Source organism: Meriones unguiculatus, chromosome 2 (genome assembly GCF_030254825.1).
Source record: "Meriones unguiculatus strain TT.TT164.6M chromosome 2, Bangor_MerUng_6.1, whole genome shotgun sequence".
NCBI classification, from domain to species: domain Eukaryota; kingdom Metazoa; phylum Chordata; class Mammalia; order Rodentia; family Muridae; genus Meriones; species Meriones unguiculatus.
The window spans coordinates 96,903,974-96,931,087 of NC_083350.1; the positions used below are offsets into that span (position 1 = coordinate 96,903,974).

Consider the following 27,114-nt stretch of genomic DNA (forward strand, 5'->3'; position numbering starts at 1 on the left):
AGGAAGCTAAATGGAAACTGTTAGGACAACACAATCTAATTTAAATAATCATGATGTAATAGACCAACATCTTTTGTACATTTAAATTCTTGATCCTCTTAAATTTGAGTCTCTAAGCTTTAAGGAAGGAGATCAATAAGTTCAGACAGATTTAAAAACTGTATTCAGTCATAGTACAGCAAAGAGAGGTGATTAGATCTTTACCACTCACTGTGACAACAAAGTTCGTTCTTGTAGTGCTTCAAGCTGTAGTTCCTGTACATCATTCTAGCTCCAAGGAGGCGAATATAATTTGTAATAGTATTTGGAAAGAGCTGATATCTCTGGTATTATGCCTAAACATGTGTGTGTCTGGAAATACTAATTGTGTGCAGTAAATGAAATCCAAATGATCTCCTTGAAAATCAACAAGAAGTCCATTTCCATTATAGGATGAAGTTCTGGAAAGACCTAGAATATATGTAATGATGTCAGACATTTCTAGCATAACCATTAGGTAACGTGGAAATGAAGTTCATGAGTCAGAGACATCAGGGATCTATGGTAACCTTAACAAGAGGCAGAGACATTGTAGGGAGGAGAGTCAGATAGGGTGCTGGCCAGTTTGGATCATTTTGAACTCGACTTTCTCATCACATTAGATCTATTTCAAAGAGATATTTGTTCCTTTTATGTTTCCATTATGTTTCTTTTAAAAGCACTTTTGTTTTTTTCAGGGAGCATTCGCTGGTCTGTTGGCTGGATTTGTCTTTTCTTTATGGGTAGGAATTGGAGCTCAGCTTTATCCTCCACTTCCTGAGAGAACCTTACCATTGTCCCTTGAAACCCATGGCTGTAACAGCACACACAATGGGTCAGACTGGATGTCAACCACAGAAATGCCATTTTCTACCAGTGCTTTCCAAATACACAATGTGGAAAGGTAATTCAATTTCATGTTACATCATTAAAACGTGTGTGACTAGTAGGGGATCCTAGTTGTTTTGTTTTTGTTTCTTTGTTTTGTCTTGTTTATGAAGCTGCTTTTTCCTAACCCTGAAATGGATAGACCCTGTATGGCTTTCTGATGGACTATTTTATAGTAGTCCTACAGTACAAAACATCAAGTGAGCAGCTGAACAAGACATCCTGTAGCTGACTGGACAGGGTTTCGAGCTGTCCAGATTGAGTTTGAATTCTTTTAACTTCTTAGTAGTTGATGAGTGAAATCTTGGTAATTTCGATTTTAATTCTTTTATGATTAATTAAGTTGGCTACCCTGTGATCTGCTTATTGGAATTCACATATCTACTTTTGTTACCTGCCTTCTAAAAACACTGTCCCAACTTTTAACAGACTTTCTATCTCTTTCTTTCTTGTTTATTTAGGAATTTGTGATATTTCTTTACTCAAAATACATTTTAAAGATTTTTTTTCTCAATTGGTGGGTTTTGGTTTTGCTCAAAATGTCATGAAGCTATTCCTCTTATTTATTTATTTATTTGTTTGTTTGTTTGTTTTTGGTTTATCGTGACAGGATTTCTTTGTGTAGCTTTGGCTGTCCTGGAACTCAGTATGTAGACTGGGCTGGCCATGAAATTTCAGTAAACCAAGCTCCTCTTATTGAAAAGATTCCCTCCCCCATTGTCAAGATTTGCTGTTGACCAAACTAATGTAAATCAAATGAGTTTCCTGGGGATTTGCTTCTTAATTCACTATTCTATGCTATTTTTTTTTCTTTTCTGTCTTTGCTCAATACCACACCATCTCAACTTCATTAATTCATCTCAGCATGTTTCTCTTATTCCTGGGATTTTGGCTTCTGAAATTCTCATTACTTTGATCTGGCTGGTGCCTTAAAATCATGTTTTTACACATTGTTCTTAGCAGGGAGGTAGATCTTAACTAAGGTGATTTATTTTATCTATCTATCTATCTATCTATCTATCTATCTATCTATCTATCTTTGGCTTTTTGAGACAGGGTTTCTCTGTGTAGCCTTGTCTGTTCTGGACTCATGTTGGAGACCAGGATGACCTTGAGCTCACAGAGATCACCTGCCTCTACCTCCCAGAGCGCTGGGATTCGGCAGTGCACCGCTTTGCCCAGCAACTAAGCTGCTGAAGCTGAAGATGACATCCTTGAGTGATGTCTCATCTTCCCAAGGGTCTTCTCTAATCACTCATTGCAGTGTAGACTCCCCTCTCTGCTCTGTTCATGTCATATAGCATTGCTCCATTTTTTTCTTATAGGACTTCCTGTCACTTATTTATTGCTTATTATATTTTCTGTTTTGTTGGATATAAGTTTTATGTGGACAGCAATTTTATCTACCTTTCTTATGGCTGACTTCAATGATAAGAACAATATTGGGACCATAATGAAGAGTTGAATGAATAGATACAGACACTTACTAGTTTATTATGAATATGTATACTCAGTTTTGTGTTATGAAATACCCTTGATAAAAAAAATGATATTCTGGCTCATGGCTTTAGGAATTTCAGGCTATGATGGCTTGTCATTGATATTTTTGAGTTTTGGTGGCACAGTAGACAATGGTGACAGCCTGTGCTGGAGGAGATGGTTTCAGCTCAAGGAGCTGAAGGGTAGAGAGAAGGAGGAGGAGCTGGGTACCCAAGCATCTCCTTTGAGGGATGCCTGTAATGACCTACCTTCTTTCTACTAGGCTTTATCTCCTAAAAGGTTGCCATATCCAATAGTGTAGGATGAAGACCAAGATCTCAACACATGAGCTAAGTTATTCAAACGACATCAGTTTGCCATTTTAAGAGGCATGTATAAGAACAGTTTATTTATGACAAAGTGAAGATAACCCCTCAGAAAAGTAACAAACCTATTCATTTAGAATGTGTCCTCGTAAAATGGCATTTGGGGGATCTGGAATTTATTAGAGTACAAAAAGAAAAAAGATGTGAATGGAAAATTGTTGTAGTTGCATTGGTCACTGGTCTACAAGGACAAGGATAGCTTAGGATATTGATTTGATTACACACTAGTTATTTATGCATTCTAGCTAAGAATTATAAAAAAAATTAAAAAGGGTTTTACTGGAATTATGCATTATTTTTGTGTTGTCAGGGAGTCCATAGAAACCTGCCTACACTAGGCTGCAGAGCCCTGTGTGACTGTGGCCTCATGCCTTGTTTCTCCTGAGCCACAGAATTATGACACCTTATTCTTATGATATTTAAAGTCCTTTCTCATCTCTATGATCATATTTTAAATTCTTTTTATTCATTTAGTCATTTATTTATCTATCTATTTGTTTATTTTTAATATACATGGGTGTTTTTGGTGTATGTATATTTGTGTGAGGATGCCAAATTCTCTGGAACAGGGATTATAGACAGTTGTGAGCTGACATGTGGCTGCTGGGAATTGAACTTGGGTCCTCTGGAAGAGCAGCCATTGCTCTTAACCACAGAGCCATCTCTCCAGCCCCATACTTTAATTTCTTGATTCAATAGTTAGAGATCAGAACCATCAATTATGACATTAAAAATGCTTAAGTATTGCATTGTAAGTTTCAGGATCATTGACACATACTTTTTGTTGGCTAGGAATATGGTAAATTATTGTAGTTATATTTTTGATATCTTTCAGGACTGCATTGATGGACAATTGGTATTCATTATCATATCTGTACTTCAGTACTGTTGGAACAGTGGCAACATTGTTTGTGGGGATACTTATTAGTTTATCAACAGGTAAATATCCTAATATTTTTTTCTCTTCCCTTCTAGAAATATAAGAGCTTCCTATGTATGATTTGTAGCTATCTATGGTACTTTACAATGACCCCAATAATGATTTAAATTAATTTTTAGAATTTACTCAGGGAGTTATTTGAGAACCTAAACACAAGTCAGAAGACCCATCACCATGGTAATCTTGATTCTGCCACTTAGTAGCTACCTGGATTCAGGCAAGGTGCCACAGGCAAGGCAGCTACTCTCCTCAAAGCGCTAGCGTTGTTACGTGTGTAGTGAGGACGACATAGGCAGGTTGCCATGAGATAAAGCTCCAGTGTATGAGACACTTACTTACACGGTCACTTGTTACAAAGGTAGAAGTGCATGTATATCTTGACAACACTTTTATGCAAGGATCTTTCCATTGTCCAATATGAACCCTGTAAATTTCAAAAACATGCACACATGTAAAGAATAATAACTATAATATTTATGTGTGAACACAGTAGAAAGCCTTTGAAGATGCTCACAAAGAGCAAATACAGTTTTAGTCATCAGTTGATAATGCATAGCTGTAACTTGTTACCTGGGAAAGAAGGTTTCATCCTGGGATTTTACTTTGTTCTTACTGTGGGTGCTCTCTTGGACCACTTTCTGTGTTGGGGTTCCCACTGGCTATGTTCTGTAATTTCTCATTCGTGTTGATACTTCTAGTTTATTTTTTAAATTGGCTAATATTTTCATATATATGAGCGTTTTACTTGTATGTTGTGTAATTACACTGCATGTTTGCCTGGAGTCTGCAGACCAGAAGAGGTGCCATATCCCTCCTTACCTGCAATTCAGAGCCACCATGTGGGTATGGGAAACAAAGCCAAGTCCTTTGTAACAGCAGTAAGTGCTCTTAACTGCTGAACCATTCCACCTCCCCCTACATTTATTCCTTTGAATACTATATGTATCTTCCTGAAAAGGACAGAGAGCAGAGAGGTTTTGAAAATTTTCCATGTCTAAAAATATTACTTAAGCTTAACTGCTAAATTTGTTTGAGCATAAGTTCTATGCTAAACTATCTTACCCCTACTTTTCTCCTCGTCCAGTGCTGCTATTGAGCGAGGTGCCAGGCTGCCTGCTAACCATCGCGATGGCACATCTTTCAACGACTAGCTTGCCCTATGGCTCTTTAACTCTGGAGTCTCATGTCTCTCTATTCCAGGCATTTTTTTTTTAGGCTATCCTTTCATGATTTCTTGCAGTTTTCTGTTTTACCTTTCTGAAAACTTCTATTAGTCAAATGTTATGTCTAGAAAGTTTCCTTTCATTTTCTTGCCGTTTTTTCTTTCCTACTGTCTCTTAGGTCTAATCCATGAATATTTTTCCCAGTTAATTTCCCAATAATTCTTAAAGGAGCATTTGATCCAGTTTGAGAATGTACTGTAGAGAAGGAGGGCAGGGAAACTCTTGCAATATCCAGGTGAGAGAGCATAGTGCCTGGGATTGGGCGTTGGTGATGTGCTGGGCTCTGAATCCCCCAAACTCCCTCTCACATATACAGCCATAGCAGCCAGATCAGGGAGCACTGCCTTGCCTTCTTTAACTGTTGTCAGCTAGCCACACTTTGTCCAAACACATGGTGTTGCCACTTTTCAAGTTAAGTAAAGCTAGCAGCAGCTTCTTTGTGCAATCTGGTTACAACTGTTGATCTTTCCTACAGCTGTTGGAGGCAGGTGACACTGCTTCCAATCTTGTTGCCAATCTTCCTAACAATAGCATTCACTTTCCAAAGCGATTGTTTTTTGTCATAAAGAATTAATGTAGTAGCCTTGTTGCTTAATCTATTTTGAGAGATACATTTATTTTCACAAATTACCCAGTTGTTCATATCTGAAATACACCTATCCTTATATTTTTATCTTTGGCTCTTTTGACTCCTCTCCACTCTTTCTGTCTTTTAAAGAAACTGGGATATCGGAGTATCTTGTTGGCATTGCCTTTTCTTTCCCTTAACTTCCTTGATTTTGTTAACTACATGAAGTTATGTCCAGGAGAGCAGACATCTAGTCATAAAAACACGTTCACTTCCTTAATTGTACTAACGAGCCATTTTTCCACCACAGCAACTGTGAGAACCTTGAAAAAGATCTAGAAACATACACGTCTGATGTTCCTTACAATGAACTGTAGGGTGCTAGAAATCTATAAGAATCCAGTTGGACACTGGCATTTCAACTCCATTGAATCTTTGCACTGAGTGCTTGTTCCTATGTTAGTGAAACAGAAGCAGGTGCTGTGGCAATTCTCAAACTTTAGTGGGTATCAAAATCATCTTGGAAGCTGGGTGTGGTGGTGCATGCCTTTAATCCCAGGACTTAGGAGGCAGAGGCAGGTGGATCTCCATGAGCTCGAGGCCAGCCTGGTCTACAAAGTGAGCTCCAGGACAGCCAGGGCTCTGTCAGACAGAGAAACGCTAACTATATATATGGCAAAATCAAGAGTTCAGTGGCCTCAGTTCCCAGCTGGTCAGTCCAAGCTTCAGTGCAGGGATCTGAGTTTTAAGCACATCTTCTCAAAGATGTGGATAGTGGTGGTTTCAAGACCATACACTTGGTTCTCAAAACTGTCTTAGTAGGTCCACCAAGAAAAAAAAGGTAAAGAATTTTTGTTTTTAAAACAAAATCTTAGAGGATTTGTACAAAACACCCGTGAGCAAGTGGCATTCCTCTTGCTTAACTAAGTCAACAGTTCTTAATGTCTCCATTTCTGTTACTATTCATGGTGACCAAAGTGCAGAGACAGAGGCAGGAGTTTGCTAATTGGAGGGCAGCTCATGTAGGTAACTCTTCCTGTCATCGTTGGCACAGACAGCTCTTTTATCCAGGTGGCACCAGCTGAGGCAGTTGGGTTAGGACCGAGAGCTGTTATCTTCCCGTACCTGTTTATCTGTGTAAATATCACAAGCTTCACATTTATCAGTTAGCAACTTGTAGGATCTGAGATCTAGGAAAGGGGGTGGTGGCTAGATCCTCAGCACTACCTTAAAGGGTTTCTTTGCATTTTCTGAGTGTTCATAAGCTGAATGCCTGTGTGATGGAGATCAATTTGTCATTATAGGTGTCTGTATGGCAATGTAAATAATGTATTTGTTTTTCAGGGGGAAGAAAACAGAACTTAGACCCCCAATTCTTATTAACCAAGCAGGACTTTTTATCAAATTTTGATGCTTTTAAGAAAGTAAGTTGGGTTTTGTTTATCTTAAATTAGAGATTTATTTTTATTTAATCATCTGAATAGAATACCAATTAGTCCCCAGCCTTTTTCTTGAACAGACACAGAAGGGCTATTTCTATATCTGTATCTACAGATATACAGTTAATAGACACAAACTACTTATGGGTATCTATAGATAGTTCATAAGTTCTTCACATACATAAACATTTACAGCTCAAGTGTCTCTTGTACACCATCCTATCGTCTGCTGGCTTATATTGCTTGGATATTACCCTCCCTCAGTAGATTACCAAGCTGATTTTGAGAAATAAAAACAGTAGTAACAATTACCTGTCACTGAACAAAAGTGAAGTTTCTTTTTTGAAAAAAAATTTCTATGTTACCTTTTTCTCTCTCTCTCTTTTTTTTTCCTCAGAAGAATCACATTTTAAGCTATAAATTGCATCCTGTGGAAGATGGTGGAACTGATAACCCTGCCTTCAACCACGTGGAGCTGAACTTCACAGATCACAGCGGCAAGACCAATGGGACTCGCTTGTGAAGCATCTCCAGGGAGAGATGCTATTGTTAGACATCTTTTACATATATATATATATATGTTATATATATATATGTTTATATATATATATGTAAAAGTATAAAGTTTTAGGATAATTGGATCAGATCAGTTTTCTTGTGCCATGACTGTTTGGAAGATGTATTTTGCTAAAGCTAAGTTTTGACCTGGTTTGCTTTCTACACTGATTTACTGATGCTACCCCAGAGTGAGGAGTTTCAACATCAGTATGTTTCAGCGGAGCTACAGTGGTGAATGTAATGACCAGACACATGTCTGAAAGGCAGATACAGACGTACCCACATGATAATTGATGATCAAAGGCATATTCTTACATTTGGGCATTACTGAAAATATTTTTCATGCCTTTGGTGCTAGTATCTATGTTCTGGGATTTTACTAGAATCATAAATCTTAGAGATTTCTTTCCTCCCTCTACATATTATGTTTCTAGGTAGCAGTGAAATCGGAGGAATGGAGCATAGCCGTGGTCTTTAGTTCTCCTGGATTAGGCCACTGTGTAACCTTGTCACTAATCCTGCTTCTGGAATGCAGTAAACAAAAGCATCCTTCCTAGGCTACCATAGGGACCCAAGGATCAAGACTATTTTTAATACATTCTGTTTTTTCTTTTTTTTTTTCCCCCTGAGATTTTCGGCTTTTGGCTAAGTTTATTGCCGGTCACTGACTGTAGATTATAGAGTATTGACTATTAGACTATTGACTGTAGATTATAGAGTATTGACGATAGACTGTTGACTGTAGATTATAGGGTATTGACTATAGAGTATTGCCTATGAACTGTAGACCACAGACTACACACCATAGTTCTTACCTTCATTCCCAGTTTCTGTTCCACCTCACTTGCTTTTGTTGCCTGGGATGAAATGTTCCAGCTTCCTTCTTGTTGCCTTGGGTTGGGATATGTCTCAAGACCCTCAGTATGCATCATGCCACCTCTGTCCTTCCTTCACCGGGTCTCAGCCTATACATTATAGATGCTCATGCACCTGGTATTGACTAATGCATGCTTCATCTATATTTGGTAACCCAAGAACATTCTATATTTGAAAATGGTAAAATCCCATGGAGTCACACAATTGCTTTAGTGTTGTTAGGTTGAACTGCTAATTGATATATTTAAAGAGCTAAGTTTCAGTTGGGAAATCTACTTTACTTTCCCACCTGTTCAGGTCACTAAGTCCAGGCTTTGTTCTATCATCGAAGATTTCAAGCAGTAGTTTTGAAGTTCTTAGCCACTTACCTGGCTATGCTCAGAGCTACAACTTGTATTACAGGATTTCATCAATAACTTATTTTTCTATAATACCCACACTAGATATTGTTTAAAAGATTTAAAAGTTTTCAATATTTTTAAAAGAGAAATATTGATATTTTTAGCATAATGTATAATTTTATATATATTTTGTCTGTCATATTTGGAAGGCTGTACTTTTTACTTTTTAAAGGCTGTTAACTGACATTAAAAACTTAAATGCCAAAAATATTAGCATTTATCTGAAGCAAAGAGATTTCTGTGCCATTTAAATCGATCATATATTCATGTGTTTCTTATGTATATAGATCTATTTATTGATTACTGTATTTGTAAACAAAAATCAAGTTTTGTGACCCTTCCTTGAAGTACTCTAATGAGCAATGTCAAATACTCTTATATGTAGTCTTATGTAACTATGATTTGAAGTATTGCTATTTATTAAATGATTCTGAATGAATATGTGAGTGCTTCAGTTCTGGCAATGAGAATCAGGTTACTTGAATAACTTTTTCTTTGATCTGGTTACACAGAGGTCACAGAATGTGTTCTTCATGAGAAATGATACTCTAAATGTTAATTTCATGGATTTTCTGTAAGACAAAGCATATCTTTGTGACATTTGGAACTATCTGTGTTTTATTTCTACAGACACACAGGAGTATAAAAAGATTTTGTTATTACTTTAAAAGTATTTGTTTTAACTTTTAAAATTTGGGGCTAATATAAAGATGGGTGATATGTCAGCATATTATAATATTAAGCAAATAATCTTTTCTTAGTTTTATTGAATCGTATAATCTTTAGTGAAAAGAAAAAAATGCTACAAGTCATCTGTCAGTATCTTTTGCTGCTAACAAGGACATCTTTGAATTTACCCATAAATTCCTTTTAATGATGGTGTAAGAGTTAGACTGCCTACCTTACAGAAATAGTGTGAGTGCTGAAGACAAGAGCCTTGACAGACTATGACTTCATTAACTCAAATAATTTGGGGCAAAAGTAATTTGCTAGTTGTTTTTTTTTGAACTAAGAAAAATCTGTATTATCATAATGTAGAGAGAAGACCCTCCCTAAAAATGTGTGCCACAGGAATAAAACACATCTGATGATGCGCGAGATCATTCCAACAGAAAGCCTGTAAACCTTAAAGAAAGACTTAGCTCAGTCCTGTTCATTCTGTAGAGAGGTGAAAACTTTATAGGCAAGATGTGAAATAGCACAGAGTCATGTTTATCAACAGATGGATTGCTTGCATGTTTGTTTGTTTTTTTTTCTTTTGAGACTAGTAGTTACCAGTGTGGGCTGTTATGTTCCTCTGGGACATTTAAGTGGCCACAATAGGGCCAATGCCATGTAGGGAGTAAAGTTTGGGAAAACTGCTTAGAGTCCCACTGGATAGAACTAATCAATTGTGTTGGTAGCTTTGGAAACCATGGAGACGAATGCTGGTGCTTTGTTAGAGGCCAAGACTTGCTGTTTCCATCTGAACACCATTAGCACGAGGGGTAGTGACCACATATTTTCAGAGGAGTCTGAAAATGTTAAGACATCAGAAGTAGTGGGGAACTATTTAGACCAGTCTTCGGCCAGCTCAGCATCTCTACATGGTTGCAAATATGGCCACACATTAGGATGATAGGACATACGTGACTGCTAAGATCTCTTAATTTCATTTTATTTACGACAAGCACATGACATGAAGTTTGTTTCATGAAATAGCTGAGCATACGATGTAGGTACACAGGGCAGGGTTGAGCTTGAGGCAGAGCAAGCAGTCCTTTGAATTGATTCTTATAGGAAATTCCCAGTCTGCCCATAAAGACTGTTGATAAGAAATCAGCTGAGGAGTAGGGTTTGTGGTTCAGTAGTAAAGCTCTTACTGACTGTGTGTGGGATCCTAGGCTTCCTTCCCAGGACCACTAAAAACCGAGCCAACATGACCACTTAGTTCTTCAAAATGTTTCTAATGCATTTAGAGTTAACTTGTGTACCATTGCTTGTGAAAATTTTGGCAAAGTTGGATATTTCCATATAAAATATGTCTACAAGTATACGTTTTCAATTTACTGATTAAAATTTCCATAAAAAAATCTTGTAGCTGTCTGTTCTTGGAGTGTCTGACTGAATATAGTGTTACCTGCCTTTATGCAACAATATTTCTACCCTATTTACTCCACAAAGGACTCTCTGGAACTAAATGTTGTATATAAATCATGAAACCGAAAGCAAATAAACTTGCATAGTTTTGTCATTGAGGACCATTTTCTATTTTAATTAGTTAGCATTGTACTTGGGGGCAGAAGGGCCATGGCTCACATGTTGACTGATTGTACCTCAAACAGCCATGACTGAAAGCTTGGTCTAGGGTTGCGTTCCTGGGGGTTGTCTATGGGAAGTAGGGTCTTTAGTTCATAAGCACTGATGACCTCAAAAGTGATTGTTGGATGTCCCTCATCCTCTTTCTTCAGTCTCTGATGCATTCAAGCTCTGACCACTTGCTTTTCCTCGTGTTCCAGTCATGATGTGCTACCTTCAACAGAGCTGAAGCACATGGCCATTTCAGCTATGCCTTGAACTTTGATATCTGTGAGCCCAACCAACCTTTTCCTTTTAAAGATTTAATTGACTCAGGCATTTCATTGTAGTAATGTGAAGCTCTCTAATACAAAAGGCTATAAAACAAAGTAGGACCAGGGATACAGTGCAATGGAAGAGCCCTTGTCTAGCATGCAAAAGGTTTGTTCCTACAGACAAAAAACATAAAGTACAAAACAGGACCAACTTTTATGTATCAACATCAAATTTTTAGTTGATAAAATTTAAAAACTAGGGCAAATAATTGTTGGAAATAGAAGGACTTCAAACTAGACTCAGAAATCTGAACATTTTCATCTTCTTGGAAAAAAATTACCACCCAAAGTTTTAAAGTTAAAAAACTTACCTCAAAGCTATAATTTGTGGGGTATAAAATGAAGTGGTCAGTCAAGCTGAAGAAAGATTTAGGTACAAAAGATCTCTGTGGTTATAACCAACTGCCTAATTTGGAAAAGTGTTCTGAAAGCAGATGCCAAGTTTCTGGTTTGGCAAGATCCATCTTCTTTGGCCACTTCTGGTCATTTAACTGAAGTACCCATTTACTCCCTGGTTGAACAAAATTCCAGTTTTCCAGAGAGGAGAATTCCACGTGACCTTTTACTATGAAGGTTCTATCAGATCGTTGCAGTATAGCATTTTGAAAAGTGACAGTTTTATCATTTATTCCTATTTCACAAGCATTTATTTCTTCATCTTAAAATTGACCCATTTTATCTTTTATCTTTGTTTAGGTGAACTCATCCACAAAGGGACAGAGTATCAGTTGCTAGCATTTATTCGTGATGTTCCCATCCACCTCTGCTTCAGTAGATTTAGAATTCTCTTCTGCTTTCTTCTGCTTCCTCTTTGTTCTCTGGATGACCCACAGTGACATTCTGCCCTGGAGTCTTGGCCTGTTGTCAGAATCACCTGGGGTTAGGGGTGGGGAGCTGGGGCTGGGCTATACTCCCAGTTTCTGACTAGGGGGCACTGGCCTAGAGCTGGGAGTTTTAGGTCTCTCGATTTCCTGTGGATGGTGATGCTTCTAGTCTGTGTAGAACATACTGACAATTATGGCTCTAATTCACAGTGGCCTCTTTGAAAACTCAGACTGCTGTCTCTCTTGATTCAGGAGTTGCTATGGCTGCATTGCCTAATAAAATCCACACTGCCCCGTCAGATTAGAGTACCATCACCTTCCTGATACACTGAGCGTCCCATGATGTGCTACACACACAACCCACTCTTATTTCTTGTTACTTTAATGTTCTTCTCTTAAAGAGTGCCTTTGCACTGTCTCAAATCTTTGAAACGAATACCTGTTCCGCTGTTAAAGCTCGCAGCCTTCTCTTCTGTTTCTCTGGATCGTTTTATCTTGTACTTTCTGCCACTTTAGTAATCGCGATATGCTTACCACATGTAGAATACACTCAGCTATCTCTTCAGCGGTACACACTCTCCATTTCTGATGTTTTCTTCATGTGAAGGGCCCATCCACTTCGCTTACCTTCCTGACTTCTCTCTGACCCTTGACTTCTTAACTTCTCATGACAAAGAAGTACTTTAGAGATCAGTCAGTTTGAGGGGAGGATTAGATAGGACTGAGGACAGGCACAGACTGTCTCCATTCGGGAACTGCTGCTTGAAAGATGTAGATCCTACCACCTTGTACTCATTACCTTTCTGACCTCAGTTACTTCACTGTAGCCTCAATGGCCCTTATCCACAAACTGGAATAGCACACCCTGCCTCAGGGTTATTGAACTGTTTGGGGACTCTGTAATAGTCACTTAGCTCAGTCCTCTGAATTAATAGTGGTTTTTGTTCAAATGTCACTCTCCGGGTATTCTCTGGTGTCTATGTAAAATCACAAGTTCCTTTCCAACACTTCCTAGCCACTTCCCCACGTTAGCTCTCTTTAGTTACTTTATTAGTCAGCTTCCTGTTTCTATGACAAATACTCAAGTTAAATAAGAGGTATATGTTGGTGTATGGTTTTTAATCCAAGTTTTAGGCCTGTGTCAGAGCAAGATATAGCAGGAAGTCCATGGTCAAGCAAGCTGTCCATTTCATGGTGAGAGAAAATGTGTGTGTGTGTGTGTGTGTGTGTGTGTGTGCTTGAGCGTGAGCTGATTTCCAACAATTCTCTTCAAGAGCATATTGCCTAATAGGACCCACTGTTCTGTTCTGGGACAGATGTCACGAGGCAAACTACTGCACCCCTGTCACCCATGCAAAGCCACGTGTGATTCATGTGCCTTCCCAGGCTCCTTAGAGCTTGCCTCTGCTCTCCCTCAGGCACAGCACTCGTTAGCCACACTGCGGTGTTCTCTGGGGGTTTGTGGCAGAGTCACTCTACCACTCTACTCTAACTTGATTGGCAGCAACCTGCCGAGCCAGAGAAGAAGAATGTCCATCAGATCCCAGACTGGGCAAGCATGTCCCACTCTTTGATTCACTGGGTCCCTTCTCAAGATAATTCCTGACTAAAACATCATGAAGATCTGTTGGGAGATCAAAGCAGATTCGTGCTTCTTCTCTACTTAGAGCATAAAACTGGAAATCTTTCTGTGCTTTCTAACACCCAGCATTGCCTGTATCTGTACTGATACCCGCTTTTTCTTTCTTTTTTGTTTTCTGTGCTATCTCAGGACTCTGTGCCTTTTTTTAACGGGACATTTTCATTTTCCTACTGCTGAATTCCAGTGTTATCCTATGGTCATACATTTTGGTATGCAATTGGACTTGTTGCTTTGGTTGAAGAGAAGCAGGTGAGCGCTGGGCCTCATTCAGCTACATTGTTAACCCCCTGAAAATCAGACTGCTTATTTCTGAACTCAGTACTAGCATCTTCACTGTTTTCCTTCGAGGGTTGCACACACCTGATTCCATGAACTCCTGTGAAGGCAACTGTATGCAAGTAAGCTGGTCTACCTGGCACTCCCATGGGGAGACAATCACTAGTGGATCTGAGCTGGCATCCTGCTCTGCCCTACATTTTAACAAGTAGTCTACTTTTTATTGATTGGGTCTATTTGCTTTTCCCTTCCTTCCTTCCTTCTTTCCTTCCTTCCTTCCTTCCTTCCTTCCTTCCTTCCTTCCTTCCTTCCTCCCTCCCTCCCTTCCTCCTTTTTTTCTTTCTTTCTTTCCTTTCTTTCTTCCTCCTTCCCTCCCTCCCTCCCTCCCTCCCTCCCTCCCTCCCTCCCTTCTTTCTTTCTTTCTTTCTTTCTTTTTTCCTTCTCTCTCTCTTTCTCTCTCTCTCTCTCTCTGTGGAACAACTTTAATCCAGCAACATGGTTTCTCTGGCAAGGGATCACATCCAAAGAACTGCTACATCTGTGTGATCCAGTTGGAACAATGCACCTTTAATCCCTCTGCTGGGATAAATATATGACCTTAGTACACACTTTTAATCCCAAACAATGAAGGGAAAGTTAGTTTGTAGAAGGAATCAGCCATGTTTGAATGTGATGTCTAATTGAGAGGCAGTCAAAGTGAAGAATCAGAGAAAGATTTGACAGGATGAGTCAGAGGTAGGATACTCCCAACTCTCATGGAAGAAAAGAGAGGCTACTTTAGAGAACAGCAAAGGAAAGAGAATTCGATTTAGAGCAAAGCGCGTGTGCGTCCACACATACACACACACACACACACAGAGAGAGAGAGAGAGAGAGAGAGAGAGAGAGAAAGAGAAAGAGAGAGAGGGAGAGACACCTTAGAACACACAGCTCTAAATGAGATGTCTCCATCAAATCCTTCTCTCAGGGATCAGGGAACCCTGTGGAAGAGGAGGCAGGAATGGGGGAAGACAGTGGGTGCAGAGGACACCAGGACAAGAGGATCCTCTAAAACAACTGAGCAAAGCTCCTATGGACTCACAGAGACTGAAGCAGCAAGCACAGGTCTGCACCAGGTCTTCAGCATACATACTGTAGTTTTCAGTTTAGTACTTTTATGGGACTCCTAAGTATGTAAATGTGTGGGTCCCAATTCTTGTGTCTGCTCTTAGGACTCTAATTTTTCTGTTGGCTCCTCTTGTCCCACTTTGAGATGATTGTTTTTATTTTATCTTGTGTTTTATTTTGTTGTTATCTCCTGGATACCTGTTCTTTTTCTAACAAGAGACAGAAAGGGAATAGATCTGGATGGGAAAGGAGGCAGGGAGGAAGTGGGAGGAGTAGAGGGAGAAGAAATTGTATTCAGATTATATTGTATATGAAAAAATTATGTTTAATAAAAGGAGAAAAAAGAAATAAGACATTTCTTATGCTATTGCGTCTCTGTATCTACATATCTACGTATCTGTCATCTATCTATGCATCTATATCTGTCTGTCTGTCTGCCTGTGAGTGTAGATATGAGCCTGCCACATACATGTGTGGGAATGAGAGGACTCCTGAGAGAAGGGCTAGTATTGCAGTCCTACAAAGGCTCAGAAGAGTAGGTTCGCAAGGTCTCAGATTGTTGCATATTCACTTATGCCTGTGTCTAAGATCATGAGTGAAAAGAAAGTTTATCAGAAACATAAGCTAATTTTTCTCTGGCAATATTATGGTTTTTTTTTGCATGTTTTCATCCAATAACTAAAAAGTTTTTAAAAATTATTATATAACTATATGAATCTTTAAGGTACAAATGATCTAACGATCATATGAGCATTAGAAACACATGTATAATATATAATAATAAAATTTAAAAGTTAATATTTAAATATCTTTAAACATTAAAAAAATCTCAATAAACATTGTACACATTTGTTAATTACAATATGATAGTTAATAATAAGACAGTCTATGGAATATGAGAGGAGCTTGAAGTTTCTAAACACAGAATAATGGCAAAGCAACGGAAATGGTCATTACCTTGATTTGATCAGTACATTTTGTATATGGGTCCTGAGCTACCACGGTGTCCTTCATAAATATGTGCAGTAATCACTTTATTTCACCTAACCCCCGTCAGAACTGCCCCTCTGTAACCTCCTTTCTTGTCTTAGCCTCATGCACAAAATATTTAAAGATATTCACCACATGTTCCCTGCATCATAAACAGGAACAACAGATAAGTGCAAGGGCTAAGCCCTGTGCCAATATTACACTGTGGCCCCCGAGATGAAGAGAAGGAGATGCATGCATGGCACAGACCAGGAACAAGGCTTCCAAAGGCATGTGGAATAGAGAGGCAGAATAACACATGCAAAAACAATCTGCTAATCATGGCCACCCTTGCTTCAAGTGTGTAGCAGGTAGAAAATTTTACTTAACAAACATTTGCTCATTTTTCCTGACCAGTGCCTTGATTGGTCTTTTACCTATTTCTGAATGCCAAGACCCTCGCATGAAAAGGAGAAACTCGATATTCCTCCCCTGCACTGGGAGTCGGAGGAGATAGGATATTTCAAAACCCAGGACTAACTGGACCACATGGTTGTGGGTGGAGCTGTGTGTGACACAGTGGCCACGAGTCGCCAGACTGAGTCTGCACACACTGTTTGGAGCATCTTTTTGTAGTTCATCTTTTGAGAGTGTCTTCGAAATTTCTTCCAACCCTCCCCCCAATCTGGTATGAAACATTCTTCAGACTTTTTACCCCAAACTGGAAAGGAAGATCTGTTAATAGCTCCTAGTCTTTTGGGGTGCACAAAGTGATTGCCCTTTATTTAGGATCTTCAAGGGTTAATATTTCACTACCTGGAATGTCTGACTAGAGGGAGCTCTAGAGGGTTTAAGAAATATTTGAAATTCTAGCCCCTCAAAGTCCCCAGGGACCAACCCTTGCTCTCTGAGCCCAGGAGAATCCAGATTCACTGGTGGATGTGGTAACAGGAGCACTCTCAACTCTCCCAGCTGGCATCTCGAGCTGCCACACATACACACGGACACACGCTCAAAAGCAACTATGGAAGGTGGTGGCTGTTCTTGCAGTGTGCACCCCAAATGTGCACATGAAAACAGGAAAGCCTGTTTCTCGGTGTGTTGGTTTTGACACCATGACTCTTGGGAACTAGTAAAGAATATTAGGTCAACAGTAAATATTAATGTAATTCTTGTGGGACTCTAGGAACCTGTAATACCAGACTCTTAGAGAAAATAAGTGAGCCTTATCTCCTGAATTGTAGTGGCATCCTCTCTTCCCAGGTTATCTGTCCTGCACTGCTTCCCATTTTTGCTTTTCTATCATTCTGTTGCAGATGGTGCCTTCCCCAGCAGTGACCAAACATTTAGGCCACTAAAGTTCAAAATTTCAACCTTTAAAAACTGTGATCTAAACAAAGCTTTCTTCTTTATAAAGTATCCAGTCCCAAATATTTTTGTTACAGTAATATGGACAGTATAACGTGGGCATATAAATTTGACTATAGTAATCATTTTGTGATTACCATATTATTAGCATATTATACATTAGTATATTATTAAATATGATTATAAAAAACATTGTATACCTCAAATATACACGATGAAAACAAATTTAAAAGAGTCTGCATCTCTGGAAGAAGAGTAATAATTAACATACTTTCTTCCACACCAGCTCTCCAGACAGGTGGTGCTTTTTTACAATTAGTATACTCTTCTAGCAGACAGGGACATAAAAGCATTCTAAGTATTGATGATTAGATTTCCTGTTTCCCCTACATATGCTACTAGTAGCATTTTCAAATTCTTCATATTGATTTAAAGCAATTTTTTCTGTACCCCCAGAAAACAGTATGAAAACAAGATGGGAAAGATGAGCAAGGACAAAACACAATCGGGGTGAGATAATTTGCCAGTAGTGTAGACAGGAGTAAGAAAGCTTGCATTTAAACATCTCACTGTGTTATACTTTTTATTCCAGAAGGAGAAAACACAAGATCAGAAGAGCCAGCTAAAATATTCCATGTGCATAAATTTATTTTAAATTTTATTGTATCACATTATACAAGCATTAAACATGGCTTCATGTTGGTGACTGTTTAAATGTGAAAATTTATCATTCGTGTCAGTACTTTTTGGCTATTTACAAGTAAGGAATTCCTATGTACTTTATATATCTCTGCATTTGTATGTACATATGTAGGAATACATGACTATACATATGTACACACAGAAATACATCTATGGCCATACACATAGCTATAGATATGTCATATAGAATAATCTTCTCAGAAAGATCTGAACTTAAAAAAAAAAGAAAGAAAAAGTTGTAAACAGGGTCTTGTCTGTGTCATTTGGTGATGGAGAATTAGGACATGATGACATTCTAGGAATGTGTCCAGGTGTCCAAATACCCTTTTTAGCCCAGTGTCTGTAAAATCCACATGGGAGAGAATGCAAAAAAGGTAGCAAACAGGCTGAAAAACAGGCCCAGTATACAAGTTCCCCCTTGGTTTTAAAAACTTGAGAATGTAACTGCCCATAACGTGCATGCTTGCTTGGTCAAGAATGGTCTATGGATAGATAGCAGTTGTGTGCTGCACTGCAGTTTGATTTCAGGGCAGCGGGGCTCCACCTCGGTCTTCTCCTCACTGACGCCCTGTCTGCAGCACACGTAGCGCTGTCTGCAGCACACGTAGCGCTGTCTGCAGCACACGTAGCGCTGTCTGCAGCACGCACTGTGGGTGCACAGCTAGTCATTCACTTGAATGTGCTTTTGCACTGCTCGAAGAAGAGAACAGAGTTCAGGTCTTTAGCCTGGAAATCAGCTGTCACCTGGAGAGAGAAAAGACACCAGGACCTTACACACTTAGGCCATCTCTACAGAGTTCAGGTCTTTAGCCTGGAAATCAGCTGTCACCTGGAGAGAGAAAAGACACCAGGACTTTACACACTTAGGCCATCTCTACCTCACGGTGCACAATAGCTTGAGTAGTTACCATCTGTCAAGGGCGTTCGAAGACTTTGGAACCCCAAATGGAGTAAGAGAAAGATGAACATCATGTCTGCTTTATGGCAAGTCAGTCAGGACAATCTCAAGAAATATGAATCCTGCTGACTCTTGTGGGAATAAAGATAGACAAAACCCAGGCTTTCCAATAAAAATGGGAAGGAGGCAGAATAGGGCACGTGGTGGTGAAGGGAAGAACCCCCCAGGATGGCTCACCTGGGCCTCCCAGCCCACCCTCTAACGACAATGAATGCACCTGTGCTCTGGTCTCTGACCACTGGACTTTTGGTAGCAATTCTCCGTGGTGATGTCTGTCTCCCACCCCACCCAAAGTCTTTGGATACATGCAGCCTTCTTCTCCAAAGAAGGCTCAGGGAGGTGATCAGAATGAGTCAGGAGCTGGGAGGGTAGACCCCAGGGTCCCGAAGAGTGAAAACCAGACCGTCTCATTCCCTGAAGTACTGCTCGCTCCCCGCTTGTTACTTTCCTCCAGCACAGAAAACAAGATGCGCCAGACCACACACAGAGAAAGTGAGGTCAGACATGGAATCTGGCAGGCTGCACCACATTGCTTCACAGGAACTCAGACAATGGAGAGTATTCTACGGTATGTAAGGGCTTGGTAAATGGCACTGGTACGCTGCCTCATTTGAGCTGCATATCAGCTCAACTCAATAGGCAGACTGAAACCAGTTCAGTATTTTTCCCACAGCCACAGCCAAAGAATAGATATTGGAAATGGCAGAATTATTTCGTTTTTCATGAAGCCAAAGTCTATCTTAATCTGTGCACAGGGTGGGAATTCAGGTGTTTATTCCTGTGGGATTTAGGTCTATCTTTTTCATTAATTAATTAACTTTGCATCCTGATTGTAGCACCCACCCTCCTCTTCTCTCAGTTCCACCCTCCTTCCCTCTTTTCTCCATCCCCCACCCCCTATGGGCAGTTAAATGCTCAAGTTTTTAAAACCAAGGGGGAACTTGTATACTGGGCCTGTTTTTCAGCCTGTTTGCTACCTTTTTTGCATTCTATCCCATGTGAATTTTACAGACACTGGGCTAAAAAGGGTATTTGGACACCTGGACACATTCCTAGAATGTCATCTTGTCCTAATTCTCCATCACCAAATGACACAGACAAGACCCTGTTTACAACTTTTTCTTTCTTTCTTTTTTTTTTTAAGTTGAGATCTTTCTGAGAAGATTATTCTATATGACATATCTATAGCTATGTGTATGGCCATAGATGTATTTCTGTGTGTACATATGTATAGTCCTAGTAGCAGGGGTCATGGAGACTGAAGAGGACACCCTCTAACCAAAAAGGACTCCTAATGGAGCCCAACCTATCCACAAAAACTTTTACCCAAAATTTACCCTGTCTACAAGATGTGCAGGGATAAAGATGGAGCAGAGACCGAGGGAATGTCCAATCAATGCCTGGCTCAGCCTGAGACCCACCCTACAGGAGAGAGCCAACCCCTGATACTATTAGTTCTATCTTATTTCCTCCCCGTTCAGCCTATTGTCAAACTCACACTGAACTGCGGGACTGTCAACATGCAGTGATGCCATCAACCATACACATTTCTGAAGATATCTGTTACAGTTAGCAAAGAGGAAAATTCTTGTTCTCTGTATCTCACTTTCCATTTGGAGGCAGAATTTGAAAAAAAAAATAGTTTTTGCTCAAATAAAAAAAGAAAACTTTGAGAAACAGAAAAAAACAAAAGGCCATCTCCCTCATAATATTAGTCTCATGGAGTGTTAGAACACAGGCTCCTCTAAACAATTCATTACAGAGGAAACACAGGCTCAAAGAGCTTACAGGACCTAAGGTCATGCAACTAGTGCGCAGCTTGAGAAAAAGGTGGATAGGGTGCATAGGGGCTCTACTGAGTTTCCGTGCAATGTAATACATCTCCAGTCTCTCCAACTTTTATTAATTAAATGTACACTGATTAGGTACCATTAGGTACACTAACTAGTTGGAAGACTTAGAGTTACAGTCCATCGAGAAAGCCTGATGATAGCTTTTGAGGACTGCAGATGAACAGCACAAATCGGTCTATCTCTTAGCCAACAGTGCCGATGGTAATGACCAGAGGAGTTTAGGTGTGAAGTCTTAATGGGCTAAGAAGTCTGGGAAACCTTCTCAGAGGGTGTGGCACGAAGCAAAAAGCCATCGGGGAAACGGCGTCTAAGGAGCTTATTTTGACCCTTGTTAGTGAACGCTCTAAGCTTTGTTTCAGTGTTTGAAGCAGCTGCCCAGCAGCTGACCTGGGTGTGACTTCCTTCTGGGCACCTGGTCACCCACCTGGTCATGGCCACTCGTTGTGGTGTGCTTTTCCATTCTTCTTCCTCTCCTTCCGTTCCTTCTGGAGGCGCTCCAGTTCAGCCTCGTACATCATCTCCTGGATCAAGTACTTCTCTCTCCTCATTCGATCTCTTAGATCTTTCGGGAGGTCTGGTATCAGATAGGAAATGAGGTGCTTTATACAAAACACGAGGTGCTAGAAATGCAACAGAGAACACAACAGAATCAGAAGGAGTGGTGGAGACATGACACCTCTGGGACATGGGGGAAGTGGAACGAGGTTGGGGGAGGCTTGCACTGAAAGGACAAAGGGCAGGTGAGAACTGAACTTGGTTGACAGTTGACACTGTCTGGAGAGGAGAACCAGAGGATGAGGGACAGATGAGGAGAGATGCTCAAAGCAAAGAAGGCTAGGAAAACAGGAACCCCAGAAGTGAGTCCTTCCTCAGCAGCCTTCATTGCTTAGGGGCCGACTGTCCACCTGAGCATAGGTCACATAAGTCCTCTGGGCCACAGTCCACTCGCCTGTCAAATGATGCTATGAAAAACAGAATCAGTTTGAAAAGGCTGTGTAGATAGCCAAATGCTTTACAAACCTTGCCAGTGAGAGTCACCCATGGGACTGGGGACATTGTCATTTCAGGAAGAAATGTTCTCTTTTTGGGAAAGTGCTGCACATTCTTTACCTGAAATCTAGAATCACAGTCACTTTTGCCTATCTATATCCTGGTGACCGCTGAGTTACCAGATGACAGTGTGAATAAGAATCTTTATAATTCTAAACTACTCAATCACAAAAAAGCTGTGCCAAAGGATAGTGGTAAGGATCTTTCATTCATTTAAAACAAATTCAGTGGCACACACAGCTGGCACAAAATTCTGCCAATCAAGAGGCTTTTCTGTATGCTTCTGGTGTTTTAGATAGTTAATAACAATACCCAGGAAGGGTGTGGAAAGTTCTAAATGAAAAGCCACTTATTAGTGTAATGCCACCCTTATTTATTTTTAGTGTATGTGTGGTGTGTGTTTGTTAGTGCGTGTGCATGGAGGGGCTGGCATCTTCCTCTCCTGCGTTTCACTTTAGAGTTTGCTGACAGGGTCTCGCACTGAGAACAGAGCTTCCTGTTTGGCCCAGCATGGCTGGCCAGTGAGCCCCTGGAGTTCACTGTGCTGGGATTTACAGGCATGTCCCTCTCCACCCGGTTTTCCCATTGGTGTTGGGCATCCAAATGCAGGCTCTCATGTTTGCACATAAGCCCCTTTCCCACTGAACCATCTCCATGGTACCCATTCTTATTTTTTTTTAAAATTAAAGGCCTGTTGGTTTAAACATATTTGCTTCTTAATTATCTAGACAGAGCCTCATGGGCCTAGAAATCTTTACTTAGACCAGGCTTACCTAGAACTCAGAGACCCTCCTGCCTCTGCCTCCCGAGTATTGGGATAAAGGCCTGCACTTCCACACACAGAAAGCACAGTTTCTTTTTTAGAGTGGGGGCTGAGGGCAGTGAGATGGCTTACTGAGTAAAGATGGCTGCCACCAAGCCTGAGAAACTGCATCCCATCCCCCAGACCCACACGGTGGACAGAAAGAACTAACTGCAACAATAAGCTGCCCCCGACTACATTCACATTGGCCCTGGTATACCCATGTGCACACACAAATAAACAGATAGAGTAAAGATGCTTAAAGAGAGGGGCTGAGGCATCCATCAGTTTATTTCCAGGGGAGAAGAGTTTACTATCATCTTCCCGTGACTATCTGGAGTGATGGGACAAAGTGATGATAGAATTGTCTCAAAGTCTAGAGAAACCTCGAGTCCAAACAGAGGCATCTCTGCTTTATGTGAATGTGGCTCCTATATGTGTGACAAGAGATGGAAATGATATAAATGGAATTACAGCAATCCAAAAGTTCCTAAAAGCTTCAAAGAAAATGGTTGATATATTTTTATTGAAACATAGTACAGGCCATGGCCAGGAAGACCAGGCCCTTTCGGCTCTTCAGCAGTCAGGGCTTAGGTAATGTAACAGTGGCACACACAGTGGCAACAGGTGTAGCATGGAGTTCAGGGTCTTCCAAACGCTCGGTGAGCACCTGCGCCATCCTGGAGAGACTTTGAAACATCTCTTAGAAACAAGAGGCTGCGTTACGTGGCCACGTTGTTTTAGAGAGTCGGTGCTCGCGTTCAAGTCTCTGTCACGTATTTACTCATTACTCCGAGTGACTTCATTATGCCAAAGGAAAGAAAGGAACTGTTTGGGAAAACTCACCTCAAACACAATGATAAAAGCCAGCCGGGCTGCGAGGACATGCCAGAACTGCAGTGTGTAGCCGTAGGGTGCCAAGGAGTGAGGAGGGTCCCGGTAGTCCCGATACCTGTAAACACACAAGGAGGCGAGTTCCAATTCGAGTCTTCAGGTCCTCAAACCCCTCCCATTTCCACTATGTGGTCTTTGTACATGGGCACAACATATGCTAGACATATGCTGCTTTGTTTGCACAGCATGTTTTTTTTCTTTTCGTAGACTATCTCTTCTCGGGATAATCACCCATGGTGGTTGGGTAGAAATGACATCTCCCTCAACCTCAGCCCAAGAGATTCCTAAGACTCATCACCAGGATGCCCGTTAGAAGCATTATTAAGAGAATTATCACAAAGTCCACAGACCTTCTGGGAGCTACCACAAACTAGATGGGGTAGGAGAGAGGAGGGAGGGAGAGAAGGAGGGAGAGAAAATGCTAGAAAATGAAAACAGAACGAAGGAGAACAGAGATAATATTCTGCAGACCGTGCCCAATTCTTAGCACTTGGTTATTACAAAAGAATCTTCGTGTGGCTTCCTGATGCTCCCAGCTGCCTAAAACAGCACGTTTCTTTTTGTGCAGGTTGGCATGCATGGGGTTTCTGCTGCTTGTCATTAACGGGCCCTCCCCCTGCATCCTCAGTTTCTAACATTCGCATCGACACACGGAACTGCACACGTATTTGCTGAACCCTTCTGCGGGGTCAGGCATCACCCACACAAGTCCACGTCACTGCTACCACCTACACTACTGTCACTATTGAAAAGTGACCCCAATGTCATAAGTTTTCACGTGTCTAGAATGACCTGGGTGTATTGGTAGTTTGAACACTTCTGCTGTGGAGATGCACAGAACTCTCCTTGTCTGAATAAAATTATGATTTTCAGGTTTTTGTAGAAGATGGAGCCTGACCGCTAACCTCAGGGTCAGTATTGATTTATAGATGATCCAGAATAAGTTGCTGTAAAGACTATGCTCTAAGTATATCAAGGACTTGAAATAATATTATCAAGTCACTATTGTCACCACCATAATCGTCATCATATAGTGGTTTTGGGTATGTATGATATAATATATACTGTGAAGATTTTATCACTAGAGTGACACTAATAATAATTGTACTGAAATTGAGGAATGCCTTGATGCCTCCAAATTGCTGGTTCTCTCTGTGGAAATGAAGATCAGGCCGAGCACTGAAATATCTAATGTCTAATATGTGGTTATTCACCTGAGCCTAGCATAGGTCCAATAATTATGCATGGAACTCCCGAAAGAAGAACTTATTTCAGGACTAAAAGTTTGCACAGGTTATCCTAACCTCCATTTACTTTTTTTTAACTACCCAATAACCAGAGTTTGTGTTATTCCTCTACTCATTTTTACACACTAGTATTTCAGAAATACTCCTGGTAGATATTCTAGAAGAAAATGCAAATGCCTATTTTTCATGCTTACAGTTATTAAACAAAACTATATTTAAAAAAAGCCTAGACTTCAAATTCTTTGAGGTGTCATCTTCTTTGCTTCTGTAAACTTTTTTTTTTTGTTCATATCAGTATCCATAACAAAATTTACAGAATTCTTTTTTGGGAATCAGTTGTCTATACCAATAAAATTAGTTTTTTTTTCTGTCTCACCCTAGTCTTTTGCATTCTCTTTTCTCTCTGGATTTGTGGAGTATTGTTGCAAATGCTCTGAGTTATGCCTTTACCTACAATTGACCCTAGAAAACCTGTATAGGCATAAATTTGAAAAATGGCCAAGCTCAAATGCTGCTTATGGCCTGTTTTTGGTTTTGGTGCTCGGAATTGAGCCCAGAGGTTCCTTGTCATACTCACGTGGGCTCTGTGCTCATAGCCCTGAGCTCTACCACAGCCCTGTTATTCTGCCTTTGATGTGGGATAATTTATTTGTCAGGAGACTGGCTGCCTGGTCTCTGACACTAGTTTCAGTGGAGTCCTTCAGTGGAGCATACCCTGTTGGCTAAACTAAACGCATCCCCAAAGCCGTCTCTCTTTCTCAAGACATGGATGGCTGGCCTGAAAACATAATTTTCCTAGCTTCCACTATAATTAATTTATTCCCATTTTTAAACTGTGCAAATTATATTCTACATCTGGAAGAAAAAGGAACAAACCACGTGGACTCCCAGCCAAGGCAGAGAACAGAGGCAGTGGTGGGGAGGTGTCTCGCTGAAATGTTATAGCTGTTGTAATTTTCATGGCAACCATCCTCTTGTTTGATTTCAGTTTCACTCTCTGTGGGGCTTTCCTGAGCAAAACTGTACCATCTTTTTTTTCCTTTGCATTTAATATAAACAGAACTTTAGTATACGCATTTTCCTGTGAATTGTTTCTTAGTTATTATGTAATGACTTTATTACAAAGTTATTATACAATATAGCTTTGAATTTCTACTACCATGAGACTGCCACATTAATTACTTACTACATAGTTGTGTCTTAGCATAAGGTTAATCTTTTCTCCAAAAGAATGTTGATTTTTTTTTTATCCTTTGCATCCACACACAACATTATAGTCCCCAGGTATACAGAATTGGAACAGTAATTCCTGACTTATAAATAAACTTACAGGCCCATTATAAATCTCTTTTAGTCAGCTTGTTTATTTGATACTTCCTCTGTGCTCTCACTTCATCTTATCCCTTGCATTCCTTTCATTGTTTCATTTTTATCACTGATACTATCAGTGGCAGTCTGAATGCGAAGTGTCCTGTATAGGCTTGTGTATTTGAACAATCAGTCCCCGTTGGAGACATTGTTTGGGGGGGATTATGGACCCTTTAGGAGGTACAGACTTGCTAGAGGAAGAATGTCACTGGCAGTGGGCTTTGAGGGTTTAGCCTTGCCCCACTTCCTGTTCTCTCTCTGCTCCTGTGCACGGACAAGATGTGATCAGCCAGTTTTCTTGCTCTCATCGCCTGCTGCCGTCCCTTGCTGGCATTATGGATTTTCCCTCTGGACCCAAAAGCCAAAATGAACTCTTTTATAAGTTACTTTTGGTAATTATGTTTCATCTCAGCCACAGAAAAGTCTCTAATACATACATTTATTTATACATTTGTGAGGGTGTTATACTGTGTACTTTTGTTTGCTCTTGAGCTTGATGTAAGGATATTACACCTTTACAAAAGATTTATTTAAAAATTTTTAATTATGTGTGTGTGTGAGTGTGTGGCAATGCACATGTGTGAGTGCAGTCGTGCAGAGTCCAGAGAGGGTATCAGATCCACAAGAGATGGAGTGCCAGGTGGTTGTGAACCACCCGGTGTGAGT

At 40.2% G+C, this 27,114-nt stretch overlaps 2 protein-coding genes across 8 annotated transcripts in view; one reads left to right on the forward strand and one right to left on the reverse strand.

Annotated features, from left to right (window-relative positions):
• Positions 1 to 11,014, forward strand: part of Slc5a8 (solute carrier family 5 member 8) — a 49,926-nt gene extending 38,912 nt beyond the window's left edge. The window contains exons 12-15 of one of the 2 annotated variants that reach the window (XM_060377879.1): positions 717 to 922; positions 3,607 to 3,710; positions 6,847 to 6,926; positions 7,339 to 11,014. In XM_060377879.1, the coding sequence (XP_060233862.1) occupies positions 717 to 922; positions 3,607 to 3,710; positions 6,847 to 6,926; positions 7,339 to 7,464 (516 nt within the window). In that variant the 3' untranslated portion in view covers positions 7,465 to 11,014. The remainder of the gene's footprint in view (positions 1 to 716; positions 923 to 3,606; positions 3,711 to 6,846; positions 6,927 to 7,338) is intronic. The other variant, XM_060377880.1, reaches the window with a different exon arrangement.
• Positions 11,015 to 18,140: 7,126 nt separating this feature from the next.
• The window catches only part of Ano4 (anoctamin 4), a 400,373-nt gene continuing 391,399 nt past the window's right edge, over positions 18,141 to 27,114 (reverse strand). For 5 of the 6 annotated variants that reach the window (XM_060377883.1, XM_060377882.1, XM_060377886.1 and 2 more), the window contains 3 exons: positions 23,786 to 23,891; positions 21,512 to 21,707; positions 18,141 to 19,020 (listed from right to left, as the gene is read on the reverse strand). In XM_060377883.1, the coding sequence (XP_060233866.1) occupies positions 21,516 to 21,707; positions 23,786 to 23,891 (298 nt within the window). In that variant the 3' untranslated portion in view covers positions 18,141 to 19,020; positions 21,512 to 21,515. Of the gene's footprint in view, positions 19,106 to 21,511; positions 21,708 to 23,785; positions 23,892 to 27,114 lie in introns of all 6 variants that reach the window. The other variant, XM_060377881.1, reaches the window with a different exon arrangement.